Raw genomic sequence first — 19,469 nt, forward strand, 5'->3', positions numbered from 1 at the left:
CTGCTGCTATCATCTTCTTAGTTTTCCCCTCCGTTGTTCGTTTAGAATTTTTGTTGATTTTTGTAGTTTTGCCTTTTTCCTCTGCTAGGTTTTGGTCAGTCAGTTTTCAGCTCTTTCTTCCCTGCCCAGTCATCCTGCCAATTTCTAGTTCCCCCCTAGTTTGTGTCCTTAGGTTTTTGTTTGTTCCAATGAAAATTCCTTTTTCTTGCCTGAACTGCTTTTTCTGCTTCTGTGCCTGCATTTACGTAACAGATTCCAATTTTAAGCATAAACCCAAAACTTGCTGGGACCTGAGGGCTTGATCACGAGGGAGCTGTAATCAGTAAAGAAATCTGATAGCCTGCCATCATGCAAACTGATCTGTTGTTGTACCACCAGCATAGTTGCACTTTCAGCTTCATGCTCAAACTAATGCAATTCAATGAACTCACAGTGACCATGCTAGCATTCTGATTCATTCAGGCTAACATCTGCCATGTTCAATACGAGAGTTATAGGAGAGTTAGAGGAGGATACAGCTGGCCGAGGAGGATACTGTTGATCGAGACAAAGGAACCAATCGGAGGGCAGAAATGTAGGACGACCGTAACCATTGACCAGCTGCAGTGCCTTTTTTGGCTGCCTGTAGAGCCAGTCAGGTCTTTCTTTCTCTTCCTTCCCAAAGGAACAAAACCAGCCATCCATTCAGAATTCCAGTTAGAAAAATCGGGATATCATGCCTGGAAGACGGGGATGCTATTCCAAACACTGTGTAACACAAGGCTAGAAGCTGTGCATATAAATGGGCTGTTGAAACAGAAACAGACAAGACAGATGTACTAGCATACTACAGAGCTATCGGCTACCCAGAGTCTAAAATAACACAAACTCCAACAGGCACTTGGTTGAAATGCCTTTACTTACGTTTTACATGTGTTTAACTAAGAATCTGTTGGGAATGAACTTGCTTGAGACCACAGAATGTTGACTACAGATAAAGAGATGCAGCTGCATCTGAACCAAAGTATCACATTTTAAAAACAATTTACTAACAAAGTCTTCTTTGCATCTGTCGATTTTTGATGAAGGATCAGATGTCTTTCAAATGATGAGGTAACTTCTAATGCTGCAAGAGTGGAGATTTCCATTTTGATTTATGTAGCTTTTCCATCCATAAAGAAACAACACCAAAAAAAGAAACAAAAAAAGTGTCATTGTGGTCTGAGATTTGCAGCTGGATTTACTGACTAGTACACTCTCAGCATTAGAACAGTAGCTAGCAAGTAATTTGAGTCCCCCAAGTGCTATCATATGGCTTGAGACATGAAGAAAACAAATTAGTTTTAAAGTTTCATGTAAACCCTTTCATTTGTTTCAAATGGTACAAGGGCAATGGATAAAGCTGAAAATTTGATTGTTTTGTTTTTTATCTGGAATCAGTTTTATAAAATGACACCGATATTGATAACTAGAACAATGCTTAATATCGCATCTGACAATCAGGCCGATAATCAGTCAGCCTCTTGTATTTTCCTAAATAGATCATTCGATATCAGATCAGGCTTCAATATTGAATGCTAACTCCCATTTAGCGTCTTAGCTTAGCATATTAGCATGCTAACAGTTGCTAATTAAATACTCAACGTTGCAATGGTCGTGCAGTTATTTGGTGATAAACCAAAGTACAGCAATTTCAAATGCAATCTCAAACCATATCATGTTTTTTACAATGTGTGGCCAACAGCTGAAATTAAACTTGGACCACTTATTTCAGCTTGTAGTTTCTCACAGAACCCCAAAACCAATTTCTTTGTTCCTTTTTTCTCAACATTCACTATTTTGTGTGGAGCTTCAATTATTCAGAAGAAATCTCAGAGAGAGCATTGCTAACTGTAGATTCAAATTGGAATACCCTTTTTGACGTAGCCATAGACAGATTAACACCTATAGCCAATAGTCCCTGTTTGTTTTACTGTTTCTCAGGTAGTCAGAGATGGAGAACGGCACATTTGATGATGTGGAGGCCTTGTGGGAAAAGGTGGAGTGCAAACGCTATGAACTGTGTCGCATCATCTCCCCGGCAAAGCTCACTCCCTACCTCCGTCAGTGCAAAGTCCTGGATGAACAGGACGAGGATGAGATTCTCAACTCCATGCTGCTGGTCTCCAAAGCAAACCGCACAAGTAAGTAGAATGATGTGTGTCTCTGGAGGCCATAAACCAATCCATGATTTGAGTCACTGTATTCAAATGGGGAGATCGAAAAGAGCAACGGTGTATTAGCTCTGTTCCTTTCTATCTCAGAAATGTGCACGGAGATATTATCTAGTAAAGTCATGAAATGTAAGAGCTTTGTGTTTATTAGTGGTAAACTTAAAGCCTGTTAATTAATCCTCTGTTAGGCCGTCTACTTGACATCCTCCACACTAAAGGAGAACGGGGTTATGTGGCATTTCTGGAAAGTCTAGAGTTTTACTACCCCGACCCCTACAAGCTTGTCACAGGGAAAGATCCCACACGACGCTTCTCCACCATCGTAGGTAAGTCTCATTGTTGGATGTAAACCTCTGCATATAGCTGCCCTGACATTGAACTTTTACTTACTGCTTAAACACCAATATAGGTTTTAATGGACAATATATTGCATATCTGAGCACAGTTACACAGTCCAAGCCACCACTAAGATTCAATGATCTTGTTTTGCTGGTTTCAGTTAGAATCATCTCACAGTGCAATCTTATTACATTATGTAGATTAGATGGTGTACTATGCAGCATATATTATACTGTACTTTATGATGTGTCTTTCTTTCTCTCCTCATCTTCTGCCAACCCGCTATTTCCTGTCTGCAGTGGAGGAAGGTCATGAGGGTCTGACCCACTTTCTGATGAATGAAGTGATGAAACTCCAGCAGCAGTCCAAAGCAAAAACCCTGCAGCAGGTTGAGCTCTGCAGGAAGAACTGCACGCTGGAAGATGAGCAAAAGAAGCTACAACTAGCCAATCAGGAGCTTCAGGCCTTTCAGCAGAGTAAGAATACATGTTACTACTCGTGATACTTGGTTATCATGATTCTGTGCAGCTTCCTTCCATCTGTGTTTCTCCAATACATTTTACTTAAAAGACATGACTTAAAATACAAGAAACAATAATGACAGATGCTAAGGGTCTCAAATGGTTGAACCTGAAATCCAAATCAAAAGCTTACCACCATGCACTGAAACTGCTATTTCACCGTGTTTGGTTTACCTTACTTGGTGTACCACATTTGAGCTTAATACAGATAAGCCAATCATATTGTTAACCAAAGTCTGTTCATGAAACTAGGACAGTGCAGTTCTTGTTGTCATATCCTGTGTGTTGTGATTTAAAGTTAGGTGTACAAAGTGGACCTAACTAGAAACGCACAAAGCAGCTTAAATTAGAAAAATGTCATTTTAATAAAACCTACAGGAAGTGTAACAAAGTGCTGGCAAGTGTAACACACCAACAATGGGTGGAGATCTAGGTCAAGCAGAAAAATCCAAACAAATATTCAACTAAATGAATCCAGTGATCAATCAAGAAAAAGAACTCAAAAACTAAAGGAAAGCAGAAAGGTGCACACAGGGAATAACTGGAGAGGTGAACCAAGAAATGAACAGACAAACTGACATTAATCAGAGGGAGACAATATGTACGCAATATATATAAGGACTGATTGGGTGATGAGATGAAGGTGAAATAGATCAGGGTGAACAATACTGCAGACAACCCCAACAACAAGGTAGACAAGTCGGGCTGCTCTGAACCATGGCCTGAAGACGGAACAAACTGGCAGGCCCTTGAAGATGGCCTGAAGGCAGTAGCTGCTCTGGAGGACAGACCGGGTGCAGGTTGGCCTTCTCCAAGGGTTGGAAAGGAGACTGGCACAAAAGGGGAAGTCCAGTGGCAAAGGTGGAACCAATCTGGAGGTTGGACAGAAGGCAAAGTGCCTCTGTGAGGAGGCTGCAAGCGATGGCAAGGACTTGTGCAGAAGACCATTTACAAAGGCAAAAAAATCTGTTGGAGTTGAGAAAGGCTGGTAGTGAAGGTGGAAGACTGACTGGGTGGGTCAGAGAAGTGATAGCCGTCTCAAGATCAGACTAGGGGCAAGTCAGAAGAGCCATCTGTGGAGTAAGACGGCTGTAGGGTGATGTAGGAGAAGTTTTAGCACTCAAAGAATAATCTGTTAGCTGACTCAAACACAGGAACAAGAAAACTTCAAGTGACTCAGGTGCAGTCTCAATAAGAGGAAGAATTTCAGCAGATTTTAACTCAAGAACAGGGAATTCGTCAGACACATCTGCTGATTTAGGAGCCGTCTTTTTTGTTAGACTCAGAAGCTGCCTTTGTTTCAGCCAACGTGGAAACAGGAGCACGGTTCACCAACTCTAACCCAGAAACACCCAATCAAGCTGTTGCATCAGATGATTGTGGAAAGGCCCTGGGCTTGAAGTTGATCGACCCAGGTGCAGATTCTGAAGCAGAAGGGGCTTTGACTTGTACAGGAACAGGAGAGAATTCAGTTTGCCCTGAAGAGACTTATAAAAAGACAAGCTCAGGAACAGGAAATTCAGCAACAAACACTCTACAGAGCACTAGAGATGCCAACTGCTGCAGGAGCAGGAATGGTATTGGCTGACCCGGGAACAAGAGAAAGAGTGAGATAAAGGTCAGCGAGCCTTTCTTCAGTGCAGATTGGCTGGGCAAAATGAGGAAGTGATGCTCAAGAGTCTGTGTGAGACGAACAGCAAAAAAGTCAACTGCCACACTGCCTCCTGCTGCTGGACAAAAGAGACAATTTTGTTTTTTCCATAACTATTGTTTAACTTACCCCTATGGTTCAGGTCGTAATGTTTCCCACATCAAAACACGAACAACCTAACATAAAATCGAAAATGTGACCACACACTTTCTGTGTGTTGCATGCTCCCTGACAATGGAAAAAATGACTCCCCACGTTTGTTAACTTTAATCATTAGATTTCAACCTCTGCATCTTAGAAACTCATCACCTTTTCCACACTTTTAGGTATGTTTTTGGTAAATACATACACAAGTGTCCTGCATGTCCTGATGTGAAGTGTTGCGCAAAGCATAACAAGGAATTCAACTTTTGCACCCAACACAAAAGAATTAGTATAGTTGGTCAAAAAATATTGGTTCATCGGCAACGATTTCTTTTTAAAAGCTCCTAGACTAAAATAAGTATTCTGTAGTTACATTTGTGATTGGTTCCCCAGGGTACAATAAGTTAAAAGAAGAAAGAAATACCTACAGTGATGAGCTGCTGAGAGTAAAGGATGAAAACTACAAACTGGCCATGAGATATGCCGCGCTGAGTGAGGAGAAGAACCTGGCTGTGATGAGGAGCCGAGACCTGCAGCTAGAGGTACTGATGATCCCACAAACTAATAAACACTGTCATCACTTTGTGTACTTCAAAAATTGTGTCAGAAATAATAATTAATAATGAATTATTCAATGAGTCGGTAAGAGATTTTGTGAATTACACTTATTCTCAGGTCCATGTTCGTATCTATAACTCACTATTCTTTCCATGTCCTCTCTGTCATAGATCGATCAGCTGAAGCACCGGCTGAACAAGGTGGAGGAGGAATGCAAAATGGAGAGGAGGCAGAGTCTCAAACTGAAGAATGACATTGAGAACCGGCCAAAGAGAGAGCAGATCTTTGAGCTAGAAAGAGAGAATGAGATGCTTAAGATCAAACTACAGGAGCTACAGTCCATCATACAGGTACTGTCGGACTGAAAGAGATGTGCCCACGCTGAGGTTCAGGTATGGCGGAAGTAGTCCATGGCTCACTGTGTCTCTGTCTCAGTCACTGATACTAAAGTTGTGATTCTGTGGTTTCACACTCAGTGGCAGAACAGAATGTCCTTTCAGACAACTGATTAAAGAAGCTTTCCACTTTTCCTACTACACTGTTACTGCAGTTGTGACCTTACGCACAATGTTAATACCGCTCCTTGTAATTTCACTTTTTCTTAATAAAGTCTCTCCAGTCATTGAATAAACCCCTGATTAATCATCTCTGTTTAGCAAATGCATATATCTTAATTTTTTTTCCAGGAAAACAATTCCTTCCAGCCTTAAAATGGCTTAGTTGCTCCCTCTAATAGGTGCAGATCTATGAAGTCCCTGCTTCTCTCTTGACCCAACCCTGCTCACTAACTGCAGATGGAGCACACCAGTTCTCAAATACTGTAAAAGTGCTCAATGCCACATGATGGGAAGATGCAAAATGGGAGCAATTTAACTGTACATTGGTTCCTGTCACAATGCCAATGCCGAAACGATATAATGTGCAGCCCTATTCAATTGAAAACACAATGAAACGTTAGCCAAGGAATGACGGCAGCTGCAGAGTTTGTGGATTTTTCATCGTCTGGGCCACCATCTAAAAACATTTGTTGTTAATACAGCAAGAAGGAAAATGTTTAGGTCGTCCTGTCTAACTGCCTGTGATAAAGTTTCATACCTAACTGTGTGTGTGTTTCCTTCCCAGCCTGGCCCCTTACCTGAATCAGACAAGGCCATCCTTGACATTTTGGAGCATGACAGACAGGAAGCACTAGAAGATAGACAGGATCTGGTCAACCGCCTCTACAACCTGCATGAAGAAGTCAGACAGGCAGAGGAACTACGAGATAAGGTTACAGCTACACACATAAACACACAAAAAACACAAAGAAGTTTACATTCACTTTAGAGGGAGTTAGACAAGTGGTGTTGTTACTACATGGCTGCTGGTTTGAATCCTTCTTTGACTGTATGAATGTGAAGCAGAGTGGGGCTGGAAGCAATGAAAGGTTGGCAGTAACAAAACCTACAGAGCCAAACCCATGAGCAGAGAGTCCAAAGCCTGTTTCTGTTCCTGTATTTGTCTGTTTTTGTCTGGTGAACTTTAATGAACCTTTAATAACTGTGTGTGTGCGCAGTATCTGGAGGAGAAGGAGGATCTAGAACTGAGGTGCTCCACACTGCAGAAGGACTGTGAGATGTATCGGAATCGCATGGACACCATCAGCATCCAGCTGGAAGAGGTGGAGAAGGAGAGGGACCAGGTGACAACGCGCACACACACACGCACACACACACACACACACACACACACACACACACACACACACACACACACACACGTGCGCACACACATGCACACAGGCTAGCAGCTGTGTTCAATCAGCATCACATACACCGTTCAGCCACAACATTAAAACCACTGACAGGTGAAGTGAATAACATCTTGGTATATGTGGTGTTCTCCTGGAAAACGTTGGATTTTGGCATCCGTGCTGATGAAACTTAGACATCAAAATAAACGTTGTCCCAGAACAAGCCCACTCCTTCATGCAAATGGAAATCCCAAATGTCACTGGCCTACCCCCGCAGGAAAATGCACCCCTCCACATCGCCAAAACATCAAACAATCAGGAACATCTTGAGGAACAGTATGTTGATTTGACCTCCAAACTTCCAAGATCCAATTCTGATCAAGCATCAACAGGATGCAGTGGAACCCAAAGTACCCAAAGGATCCACTGCCAACATTCTGGTGCCAGAACCCATAGGACACCCTGAGAAGTCCTCTTGTCCATGTCCAGTGGTTCAGAGCATTTCTGACAGCATCAGGGGGGCCAACACAATATTAGACAGGTGGTCAGAATGTTTTGCCTGATCGGTGTAGTTTGAGTCATGGATCATGAAAAAGTGGGCACATGTTTATCTTGATATAGAAATGTTGTGTGTATGTTATGATAAATGATCTGCTTCCACATATTACTGACATCTTCTCTTCTGTTGAAGGCGTTTCGAGCCAGGGACGACGCCCAGCACCAGTTTTCTCAGAGTCTCATTGACAAAGACAAATATCGCAAGCAGATTAGAGAGCTGGAGGAGAGGAGTGATGAACTCAATATTGAGATTGTACGCAAAGAAGCCAGGCTCGTCACCCTGGAGTGTCGCCTCAGACGGCTGTCCAAAGACATTGTCCAGGAATCGGTCAGATACAGTAGAGTGAAAGACAACACATGCTCTTTAAAATCTCTGCTCCTGCTTCATTATTGGCATGAATGTTTGATTTTGAAAATTTGCTAATGTTTCATGAAATATTCCTCAGTTTTTTTATCCTGTTTTTTTTTGCAGAGTCTACCAAGGGGTCTACCTCCAACCATCATCTCTCAGGTGGGGGAGTTTAAACCTGTGCAGGGTCAATCAGAATGGTCTAGCGATGAGTCACCCGAGGAAAAGTTCTTATCTGAGAAATCCCGCCTCAAACGCCGACCTAATCTAAAAGCTGGGGTCAGTTCTTCATTACTCGTATTTCTTTGCTTTACAGACATTGTGAGGCAATGTCAACTTATTCACAATTATATCACCTTACAGTAATTGCACTTACTTCCTACATTTCCTCTAATGAAAATATGGGCCCCACAGTAAGAACTCAATGCAACAAAATACAGTACACCTTTCACTAGTGAGGGTCAAATCTTTTAATATTTAATACTCAAATATCCACCTTTATTTTCAATGACATACTCAATCCTCCTCCCGTGGAGAACATCAACGTTGCACAATTTTCTGTAGAAAGTGATATTGCACAGAGGTGTATTTACTTCTGTTCTGCACTGTGTAGTCTGAACAGGACCTGCAAATTAAAGACAAATATCTACCCTCCAACTGCTTTTGAAAAATATATTTTTGAAATGTTTTTCCGCAAATTTCCTTCTTACCTACTGATGTCTGATATATAGTACTTTTTTAATAATATATAACTGGATTAAAAATAACAGGACAACGCAAATGATAAGCTGTAAGTGCTTTATTCTAAATAATGAAAGTACTTTTAGCTGACAGATTCCATGCTTTCAGTTTGAGTTGTTTGATAAACACAGGTTTGTCTTTTACAGTTATTAGTCATTGTCAAGAGAATGCCGTAAGCAAAATGTTCTTGTTTATGTTTTGAACTTTAGAACAGAGTAAAGTCTCCAGTCGGTGTACCCAAAGACCTTCAATCCAACTCAGTGGCAAGTCAACCAACAGGTAACACTGTCTTTTAGTTATTTTGTGCAGTTTGTTTCATCACAACAACAGTATTCCATTTGTGCATCTTCCCATCATTTGTCACCACTTCCAGCTTCAGCCCCAGTTACCAGAGGAGATTTTCTGGAGATTCAGATGCCAAACTTGCAATACAAAAGCAACTCACTCCCTCCCTCCCCCAGCATTCCGATGTCTCCCACTTATCCTACCTCTTCAGCTCTCCCGTTCTCACCTTCCCCATGCACCTCTCCACTCCCGTTCCCAAATGGAGACCAGTCGAGTAGGCCAATTTTGGTGAGCCTGTGTTATTTGTGTATTAATCATGTGTTTGGTGAAAATATATTTTATCCCCAGCCTGTTCGGACAGTATTAAAGTGACTAACTTTGATTGATTTAAATTGCAAAGTCTTGTAATGACAACTTCGACCTTCTTCATTTATAAAATCTCCAGGTACGTTACCGTAACGACAGCATAGTGTCGATGGTCGCTGAGCCACCTGAGAAGGCATCGCTGTACCGCAGAGAGAGGGAGAAGGAACATGATTTCCAGCCCCGCAAGTACTTAATACATGTTATGCAGATCATAATAAAGGATGTCACACTCATGTCATTTTTTTTTTACTTAATTTAGGCTGCTTTGCATCATGCTATGAGTGGCTTCAAAATAATCTAATGTGTTGTCTATTTTAGCCTCTCAGACTTTGATAGTGACAACATGGAAATGGATCTGGGTAATGTACTTTTAAACTTTGTCCTCACTAGTGATATTTTATACCTGAATGACTGTATTTATCTTCTTTTTTTTTTTTTTAGAGCTTTCCAATCATCTAATTCTGTGTGTTTTTTTTTCTTAGAGGATGAAGTGCAGCGGGGTCCACCTTCTGTCCACTCATCCTCTTCCTCCCATCAGTCAGAAGGGATGGACACTTACGACCTAGAGCAGGTCAACAATATCTTCAGGAAACTTTCACTGGAGAGGTGCTTTACAGCCACTCGTGCACTCACATACATGGGAATAACTGAAATTTAACTTTGCTTATGAACTGATTCCACTCTCGTTTGTTACTCTTGTGTCTGGATATGTGTCTGTCTGGATGGGAATTTGTGTTTGCATGTGTGTGTGTGTGTGTGTGTGTGTGTGCAGGCCATTTCGTCCGTCTCTGTCCTCCTTCTCTAGAATCAGCTCCTCCCTGAAGCCGGTGCAGGAGCTTTCGTTGTTAGGCGACAACCTGCTGAAGGACATCACACTTGTTGGCGGCAATGACAGAGGGATTTTCGTCTCGTCTGTGCAGCCGGGCTCTGCCGCTGAGAAGGCAGGGCTACGAGAGGGCCACCGCCTCCTGTTGGTATGTAGTTAACTTACTCCATCCATCCTTTATCTATACACCCCTTGATCCTCAGTAGGGTCGTGGGGGGGCTGGAGTCTATCCCAGGTGACTTGGGGCGAAGGCAGGTTACACCCTGGACAGGTCACCAGTCTGTCGCAGGGCCACATATAGAGACAAACAGTCACACTCGCATTCACATCAAAAGACAATTTAGAATCATCAATTAACCTCAGCATATTTTTGGACTGTGGGAGGAAGCTGGAGTACCCAGAGAAAACCCACGCATGCACAGGTAGAAGATAGGTAGACAGGTAGAACTCCATGCAGAAAGATCCCAGGAAAGCCGGGACGCAAACCAGGGATCTTCTAGCTGCAAGGCGAAAGTGCTAACCACCAAGCCACTGGCAACCCCAGTTAGCTTACTCCATTTGTTAAACCACAGGCTCCTTCAGGCTGTAAGGTGAGTTAAAACCACTGGCTGTACAAATGCAAAGGAACTAGTGGCAGCTGAGAGCATGTATGGAGCTCTATGAAAGAGTGACTAACAAATCATGTGACCTCTGCTGCACAGTTGCAGCAATTCGCCATGTACAACATCAAGAAGATCAGACCCTTCTTATCTGAACATGCAGCACAGCTCCTGGTACAGGCTCTCGTTATATCACACATCGACTACTTCCTTACTGGCAGGACTCCCTTTGTGCACGGTCAAACCTCTGCAGGTGATTTTTTGTTTTTTATTTAGCCTTTATTTAATCAGATAAAAGACCCACTGAGATCAAGACCTCTTTCACAAGGATGACCTGGCCAAGAGAGGCAGAAGCAAACGTCATAGTAGACAAAAGCAGACAGATAACAACAAACATTAAAATATTAAGTACAAGCAATTTGATACATAAAGTACAGGAGTTATTTTTACAGCAGCAATTTAAGAACACAGGCACTGTTCAAAGGATTTCCGTTGTCGATTTCTTAAGATGGAGCGAAAGGCTTCCAATGAAACAAATTCTGACAATTTCAGTTCAGATTGGAGGGCATTCCAAGCAGAGGGGGCAGGGTAACTGAAAGCTTTTTTTTTCCTGTTTCAGTTCGAACACGAGGAGCAGAGAGAGACAAAATGTCATGTGATCGTAGGGCATCACGGCTTCCAGTTTTCTGAAGAAAAGTGCATAAATAAGTAGGACCCAAGCCAAGAAGAGCCTAATAAACCAGAGTCATCCAGTGTGTACATCGCCTTACATTCAAGGAAGGCACGCAAGCTTTAGCATATAATTCAAATGATCCAGAATGCAGCAGCACATGTGGTTTTCAACCTGCTAACAACAGCACATCACCCCGCTGTTCAGATCACCTTACTGGCTTCCAGTTGCTGCCCACATGAAATTCAAAACTCTGACACTTGCATTCAAAACTACAATGAAAACAACCAACAAAAATGTACCTGACACAACCACCACAGCAGGGCCAGTCAATAGCTAGAGTCTTCTCCTCTGTGGTTCCCCGGAGGTGGAAGAGTTACCAAACTCTGTTCGGTCTGGAGAGTCCATCTCAGCCTTTAAGAAAAGACTAAAGCGCTTCACTGAACACCTTTGCACTTGACAGATTGCAAAAAAAAATAAAATCCTATTACATCCACACTGCCTATAAGCACCACGGTCTTATTATCACACTTGAATTTGTTTTATGACTCTTATCCAGGTTGTTTTCTCCTGACTAGATCCTTGCTTGTGTGGGATCTACTCTCAGATGTACGCCGCTTTGGATAAAAGCGTCTGCTAAATGAAATTATAGATTTGTAGATCCAGATACTAAAACCTATAAAAATACTCATGCAACCATTCACTTTTTTGGATGCCTATTTGTTTTTGTTGTTACCATGTCCTGTGACAGAATTTCTAAAAGGAATATAATTGACAACAATCGCCTGTTTTGTGCTGTGATTGGCCCACCAGCTTGAGGGGTGCATACGTGGGGAAAACCAAAGCATTTCACTGGATACCAGCACTCAGGAGGAAGCCCACTGGTCACTGCAGCGCTGCTCTGGACCAGTCACACTGCATTATCGAGCCAACTTTGACTGTAAGTGGTGTTTTTACTGTTCTGTTGGTTCAACATATCGATTCTCCACGTATGAATTCAAACATATGTGTCCTCTCCAGCTTTTCTTGGTCTCCAGAGGGCTCTAGCGGATGGCACGTTAGCTTCTGGTGACTCATTCCACATACGCGTCAACCTCAATATCTCTGAACAGTCAGACAGCTGCTCCTTGTCTGTGCGCTGTGACGAGGTGGTGCATGTTCTGGACACCAGGCACCAGGGCCGCTGCGAGTGGCTGTGCGCCCGTGTGGATCCCTACACTGGCAATGACCAGGCAGACCGCGGCACTCTACCCAGCTACTCACGGTACGAAGCAATTCTTTTGAAACCAAGACATCGCAGAGGAGAGCTTGATACAACTTGTTGTTTGCACATTTAAAGGGGCCAAATCATGCAAAATCCAGTTTTTATTGTTTATTTTTTAAGCATGCTTACATGTCCCCAGTGTGTTTAGAAAAGGGGTGTCAAACATATGGTCCGAGGACCGAACCCGGCTCGCCTAGAGGGTCCAATCAGACCCATGGGATGACTTTGGAAAGTGTAAAAATTACAGAGAAGACATTAACTGCAATTTTTCAGTAAAAGTATCTGCCATTTTAAATTTGTCCACTGCACTGCCACAACTTTTATGTATTTTTTTATGTATTCATTTTATACATTTACAAGGATAACTTTACCTTCTTCCTTAATAGCTCTCATTTAGTTTGTGTTGTGTCAGTTCAGGTGGTCAGTGTTACTACACAAATGTTAAATGAATGCAAATTGAAAATTATTTCAAGGTCTTGACAAGTTGTTTTGATCATAAAGTAAAACAATATCTTGTCGAGTTCCAGATACCTGAGACTAAATGTTTTGTGCCTTTCTAGATACTCTGTGATCTGTAAGTTGTAATGTATAAAGATAAACTGAAGCACAATATTGTTGACATTGCACTTATTTTTCTTAAGAAATTTCAGCCTGTTCACATTTTTTTCTAAAAAGAGAATTCATTAAATATGAACATTTTCAGAATGTACTTTTCTGCACTATAACAAAGGGAAAAAATGAGAGTTGTGGTTATTTATAGGCTATTACGCTGTGATTTTACTGGTCTGGCCTACTTGAGATCAAATTGGGCTGAATGTGGCCCCTGAACTGAAATGTGTTTGACACCTCTTCAGGTATAGAGGGTCACAAAATAACAGAATAGACCCTCCATTTATTTCCATTCTTCATAATTCAGAAAGTGTGTTTCTAATCAGTTCAGGCTCGCTGCTTGTTGTAAACTCACAACAGGATAAGCGTCACCTCTGGGTGGCTCCTCCTACTCCTTTGGGCTGCTTTTTGCCACTCACTAAACACTGTACATGGAGAGAGAAGTGTGCCTGCAACCCTCTTCCTGAAAATGGTGTCACCAGCAATTTATATTTAGAGCTGCAGATGCTGAATCAGGGCTTAAACCAGAGGTTTTAAAAGCATGGTAGATTTAATGATCTGTGCAGTACTTGCATGACTTCATTAAAAAGGGCCAATTAAAAAATATTTGATCCTTAAAGCATATGTGCATTTGAGTGGCATGCATCTATTCTCCTATTTTCTACTGAGCTTAATGCATCCTACGGAGGAAGCAGCAATATCCAGCAGCACACACAGTCACCCCTGCACATTTTCACACTTGGTTTCCACAATCTGTTGTTGTCATGAAGCAGCACAGGAAGCAGCTTGTGGGAGGACAGGTTCTTAGATGATGATGCATGTTGTTTTTACTTTTTGTGATTGTGGCCAAATGACATACTTGAGAATTTTATGAGAATGTGTGTGTGTGTGTGTGTGTGTCTGTTTGTAAATGTGTGATTGTAGAGCCCAGCAGCTGCTCCTGGTAAAGATTCAGAAGTTAGTGTATCGAGGGGGGAAAGAAGAAAACGAAATGTTCCGTAACAGCAGGGTAAGAAGCTTCCTGAAGTACTTCCTCTTTCTATTTTTTAACTGAAGAGTAAGAAAACACAGTCCCCTTTGAGTAAAGCAAAAATGCAATAAACAGCTCTCCAGATTGAGGTGAGTTGGTGGTTGGCAAGATGTGATGTGAATGAGGGAGCATGTCTTGTGTTAATAAGTCCTTCTTGGACACGCTGAGACAGGGAAAATTATTAGCAATTTGCAGTATACGACTACTTTTCATTAATGCATTTCCAATTTCAGTCTTCTTTGTCATTATATTGTCTTTTAATTCAGTAAAGTAAATTTCTTCCAGCCCATGTGAATCTACTACATTTTGTTCAGAAGAGTGTAATGTTGGGTCAGCCTGTGTCAGTTCAGACTGAATTTATGAAATATGTTGTTGCACCATGTCAGGTTTTGTTCAAGATTTACTTATTTGTTGTCTGGGACCCCATACTAAGTTCTAAAAAAGATTTTGAATAAATATTCAGAATTTTTTATGTGTTTTCAGATCTGTAGTTTTTTTGTGTTTTCTCTTTCCAATAAATCAAATCTGGGAAGCCATTTTAGCCCTTTGATGCACAACATGGGTCAAAAGTGACTAGTATTCGATGGAAAGTGGGTATCTCTTGAGCATTAAAGGGTTAAGGGTTCAATATTTACAGAAAAGACACAGATATAAAAAATTTGCCGCAGATGAATATTTCATCCAAGTCTTGCACTGGAGGCACCTGTTAGCTATTCACTTTACAGCTAGCCATAGTGTCTCCCTGTCTGAAATCTACCCAAAACCACTACATTTACAAGTCTAAATGATTATCAGCCAGTTGTTCTCACATCGGCAATCATGAAATGCATCAAGATCTGCAGGGGAAAGATCCCGAAACTGCCATTTTAATAACATTCCACCCAGTTCTCATTCATCTGGAAAACCCAAACATCTACAACAAAATCCTAGTTGTTGACTTTAGCTTAGCTTTTAGCTTAATCACCCCAGAAAATCTAGTCAGTATACTGCAGACACTGCAGTTAGGAACCACCCTCAGTCTGTGGATCAAGGCTGGGAAACAACACCTTTTCCAGCGCCAGTAAATATCTTGATGTGGACGTAATGGAAGACCTGAGCTGGAACCTAAACAACTCTCAAATTCATTAAGGAAGCCCAACACTGCCTCTTCTTACAGTCTGATAATCTGGTTGCACTGCAGCAGAGTTAAAAGATCTTCTGCAGATCAAGATGACTAAGTGGATTGTCGGAGCTCCACTCCCAAACTTATGAAACATCCACTCAAGCTATCTTCACAGAATATCTGAGAGCATCATGAAGGACTCATCACACCCAGGTCACTCACTGTTCTCCACCCTTCCCCTTGACAAGTCAACTTAAAAGTAACTTCCCCTAAGTGCAATTATCCTTTATGCTAAACACGTCGGTGCAATAATAAGAACATGCTGCTTGGCTGGACTGCTGCACTTTAAAGTTTAGTTATTCAGTTTCTGCATTTATAGTGCTTAATTTTATAATAGTTCTATTTTTATTAGTATATAGAATCACTTTGTTATTTATAGTTTATGCTACTTGGACTTTGTATGCTTCCCAGGAAAAACTGCCTGACAAAGTTTTGTTGTATTTTTTATATGTCATGACAGTAAAGAGTTTATTCTATTTCATTATTGGCCTTTGAAGATGGAAAAAAAAATAAAAAATAAAAACACGTCTGAAAACACATCATGCTAAGTACAAAAACAAGAAGACAAGTGAAACATGATATGAATGCTCTACTAAATGCAGTAAAAAAACAAAACAAACAAAAAAAAAAAAAACACAAAACAATGCAGACTTGGCTTTAGAAGTTATGTTTCTGGGGCTATTGTGCCATTAAAATGGCTTCCCAGGTAGGACATTTTTTGACGGAGGGAAATCCAAAAAATCCCAGGTCGGAAGACATATTTTGGGTCCCAAATAATAAATAAATAAACTATGAAGTAAATCTGAGACAACAGAACAACACTGCAATCTCACATGGCATGGATTGACCTTGTTGTGTGTCTCAGTAGGAACTAAAAGTGTTTTATTATGTATGTGTCTGTCTGGAACGTTTTACAGACAGAAGAAGTTAGCCCGTCTCCTGATCCTAAAGCTAGCCCACGCTTGTCTAGAGCCAGCATCTTCCTCGCTCAGATACTGCAGGTAATGAGCTTCAAAGCAAAACTTCCAGGTGCAGTGGCAAACTAATGTTACAGCCTACAGGTAACAATATTACAAAATATATAAAAACTACTGTAATTATTATCAATGTTGTTTTAGAAAGCAGATGTTTTTCAAAAATATTTGCACACCTTTAAACAACGTCCCATATCTAAGATGCCTTCAATAATATTTGCCCTGTCTGGTATGATTTCTAGTTTGTCAGCAGGGTGGATATCAAGTACAAGCGAATGAACAGCAACGAACGAGTGAGGATCGTCAACTCAGGCAGCACAACACTACCGAGACAAGGCTTTGACATGCTTAGACCAGAGGGTGAGTTCAAAGCGTTGCTGTGGAGATAAAACCAAGAAACAATTTGGGTTTGTTAAATTATCTAAAGCAGGTTCAGTTCGTCTCTCCAAGAAGTGTCGAAAAAAGTGATAAAAAGAAGAAAATTATAAGACTGTAGGTGTACGGCAGTAAAGGTTAGCTACGTAATTCCTGTTCATTTCAATGTATTTTTTGAAAACCATTGCTTTTTTTTGTTTGTTTTATTTTCCCCCCGGTATATATAATCCTCAAACAAACCAATACATAATGCAATCTGATTCTATATGTGCTACATATTCAATGGTTTAATGTGTAAGTCCATATTTAGGAGACGGATCCCCTCCTGACTGTACATGTACGTTTATCTTGACCAGTTGATTTAAATTGGTGATTTTGTTTGTAATCTGCCTCATGAGCCATTAAGCTACTCCTGTTTCTGATGGTGGGTATATAATTGTGTGTACCTCTCTTTGTATGTGTTCCATGCCTGTAAACAGATGCTGCCGACCCAGACAGTGAACTGAGCAGGAGTTTGAACCTGATTCCCTACAGTCTTGTCACCCCTCAGCGGACCCAAAGAAGAAGACCAGTCTTGTTCAGTCCCACTGCTCTGGCCAAAACCATTATCCAGAAAATACTTAATATGGGTGCAGCCATGGACTTTACTATCTGTAAACCAGGTCAGTACAATGTGTGATGGGGAAAGTATTCACCTATTGTGTATCGAGCTAGAGGAGATAGATAACAAGAAGTTAAGTTGGAGAAGGTGTGAGAAAAAGAAGCTACTTTTCTACTACTAGGATTCAGGTCAGGTATTGTATTGCACTGAGGTGTAAATGTTGAGGACTGGAACCAGAGAGACAGGATAGAACCAGGATAAAAGATGGCCTAGTTGATAATTAGGATGACAATGCATGATCATGCAGAGAAGGACACTGACTGATATTTTAGATACTACATTGAAATCAGTTGCCTCACTGTAATGGGAAAATGTTGCAAAGCTCATCGAGCCCTGAGAGAATTATCACCCCAGTCCCATGACAAACCAACTGCTCCCAGTGGAGAGGGGTGAGGAAAAACTGCTGGTGTAAAGAACTTAACATCTGCTAAGCCAACAGATTGATTAGGTGGAGATTCCCCAGGGCAAAGACCTCAAAAGTTTCTGTTCCTTGTGGTAAATGTGCTGTAGTAAGTTGACATAAGAATTAAGAATTTACATAATTTCCCATTTCCCATTCAATCTGGTATGCAGATATCCTGTCCAAAGAGGAGTTTAATCTCAAACAGAATGTGGAGCCCTTCATTCACTACAAGGAGAAACACACAACAATCGAATGTATCACCCGAGAAAACATAGAGGCCGTTGCTGCCAAGGTAGGTTTGATATTTTCTGGGAGTTCATTCAGGAGGTTGATGTCTGACTTTGATTAAATGCAACAAAATCCACATAACATCATCATGAAGCTCACTAACTGTCAGATTATGTCTTGTTTGTCTACTCTGTGCAAAAGTGTCAAAGCTAGTAACATGTCTGTCTCAGTTATCCAAGTCTTTCAAACCTATAGAAGGTGAATCAACTTCTGTTTTGGTTCTTGAAGACGTTTCTGCCTCTCATCTAAGAGTGTAGCAGACTAGTGGGGGAGTCCCTGGTCTTTATTTTCACAGCTAAAATACACGACTCAAAATGTGAATGTGAAACTGCATGGGGAGGGATGGTTTAATGTGGCAGTTCTGATGAAACTGCTTGGGGATGGGTCTCCGTGCTACATAATAAGCAACTGACAAGTGGTGCAAAGGAAGTCATCTTTAAACAGAGCAGGGACTACAGCCCTGCTCATCAGGTATTCTTAGCACAGACCTGAGATCTCTCCCCAGACAGATTCACAACCATTCACACTTTGAGTTATGGGAGTCTCGGTTCATGAATAGGCCATGAGCTGTTTGATTTGTGCATGAAAATAAACTCCCCACGAGTCATTTAGACATGGTGAGGCCTCTTAGATGAGAAGTGAAATTTCCTATAAGAAACAAACAAACAAAAAATCTTCTAGTTAGGCACTCCGGATTAAGGATTTCTAGATGTTTCTTGGTAATATAGTTGGCTGGTAACTGCAGAGAAAATGGTATGAATCTCATCTACCTCTTGCCAAGAGAGTAAGTAGATATGTTTTTATTGTGTCCAACTATTCCTTTAGTCTTGAACCTTTGTGTCATCCTATTCACCCTTTTGATTTGGTTTTAGCTGAACTGTCATACATTCATGCAACATGTGTTTAATGATTGTACATTTCTGACCAGCAGAAAAGAAAAAGCTGTGGTTTGTGCAACACGTGAAGAGTGTAGTTATGTCCTCTTCAGTCGGATCATATGGTTGGATGGCATAGATGAAAATGCATCACAATGTTTTAAAAAGTGCAGTCAATATTACTAATTATTGATCATTTTTAATGGCCTTTTTTTCTCAGTAAGACCAGGAGAAAATGCTTCATTATCAGTCTTCGTTATATGACCGGCACTAAAACTAGAAAGCGAAAACACTTTG

The 19,469-nt window shown here is 41.1% G+C and overlaps 1 protein-coding gene across 2 annotated transcripts in view; it reads left to right on the top strand.

Moving 5' to 3' along the window:
- Positions 1-19,469, top strand: part of card11 (caspase recruitment domain family, member 11) — a 28,613-nt gene that overhangs the window by 7,814 nt on the left and 1,330 nt on the right. Inside the window, exons 2-23 of one of the 2 annotated variants that reach the window (XM_055004980.1) lie at positions 1,963-2,162; positions 2,381-2,518; positions 2,831-3,007; positions 5,241-5,389; positions 5,576-5,755; positions 6,528-6,674; positions 6,961-7,086; positions 7,829-8,023; positions 8,168-8,323; positions 8,995-9,064; positions 9,159-9,358; positions 9,516-9,622; positions 9,755-9,795; positions 9,919-10,042; positions 10,209-10,410; positions 12,345-12,471; positions 12,552-12,795; positions 14,329-14,413; positions 16,514-16,597; positions 16,813-16,930; positions 17,425-17,607; positions 18,180-18,301. In XM_055004980.1, coding sequence (XP_054860955.1) covers positions 1,973-2,162; positions 2,381-2,518; positions 2,831-3,007; positions 5,241-5,389; positions 5,576-5,755; positions 6,528-6,674; positions 6,961-7,086; positions 7,829-8,023; positions 8,168-8,323; positions 8,995-9,064; positions 9,159-9,358; positions 9,516-9,622; positions 9,755-9,795; positions 9,919-10,042; positions 10,209-10,410; positions 12,345-12,471; positions 12,552-12,795; positions 14,329-14,413; positions 16,514-16,597; positions 16,813-16,930; positions 17,425-17,607; positions 18,180-18,301 — 3,165 coding nt within the window. In that variant the 5' untranslated portion in view covers positions 1,963-1,972. Of the gene's footprint in view, positions 1-1,962; positions 2,163-2,380; positions 2,519-2,830; positions 3,008-5,240; positions 5,390-5,575; positions 5,756-6,527; positions 6,675-6,960; positions 7,087-7,828; positions 8,024-8,167; positions 8,324-8,994; positions 9,065-9,158; positions 9,359-9,515; positions 9,623-9,754; positions 9,796-9,918; positions 10,043-10,208; positions 10,411-12,344; positions 12,472-12,551; positions 12,796-14,328; positions 14,414-16,499; positions 16,598-16,812; positions 16,931-17,424; positions 17,608-18,179; positions 18,302-19,469 lie in introns of both variants that reach the window. The other variant, XM_055004979.1, reaches the window with a different exon arrangement.

This window comes from Amphiprion ocellaris, chromosome 19, assembly GCF_022539595.1.
Source record: "Amphiprion ocellaris isolate individual 3 ecotype Okinawa chromosome 19, ASM2253959v1, whole genome shotgun sequence".
Classification (NCBI taxonomy): domain Eukaryota; kingdom Metazoa; phylum Chordata; class Actinopteri; family Pomacentridae; genus Amphiprion; species Amphiprion ocellaris.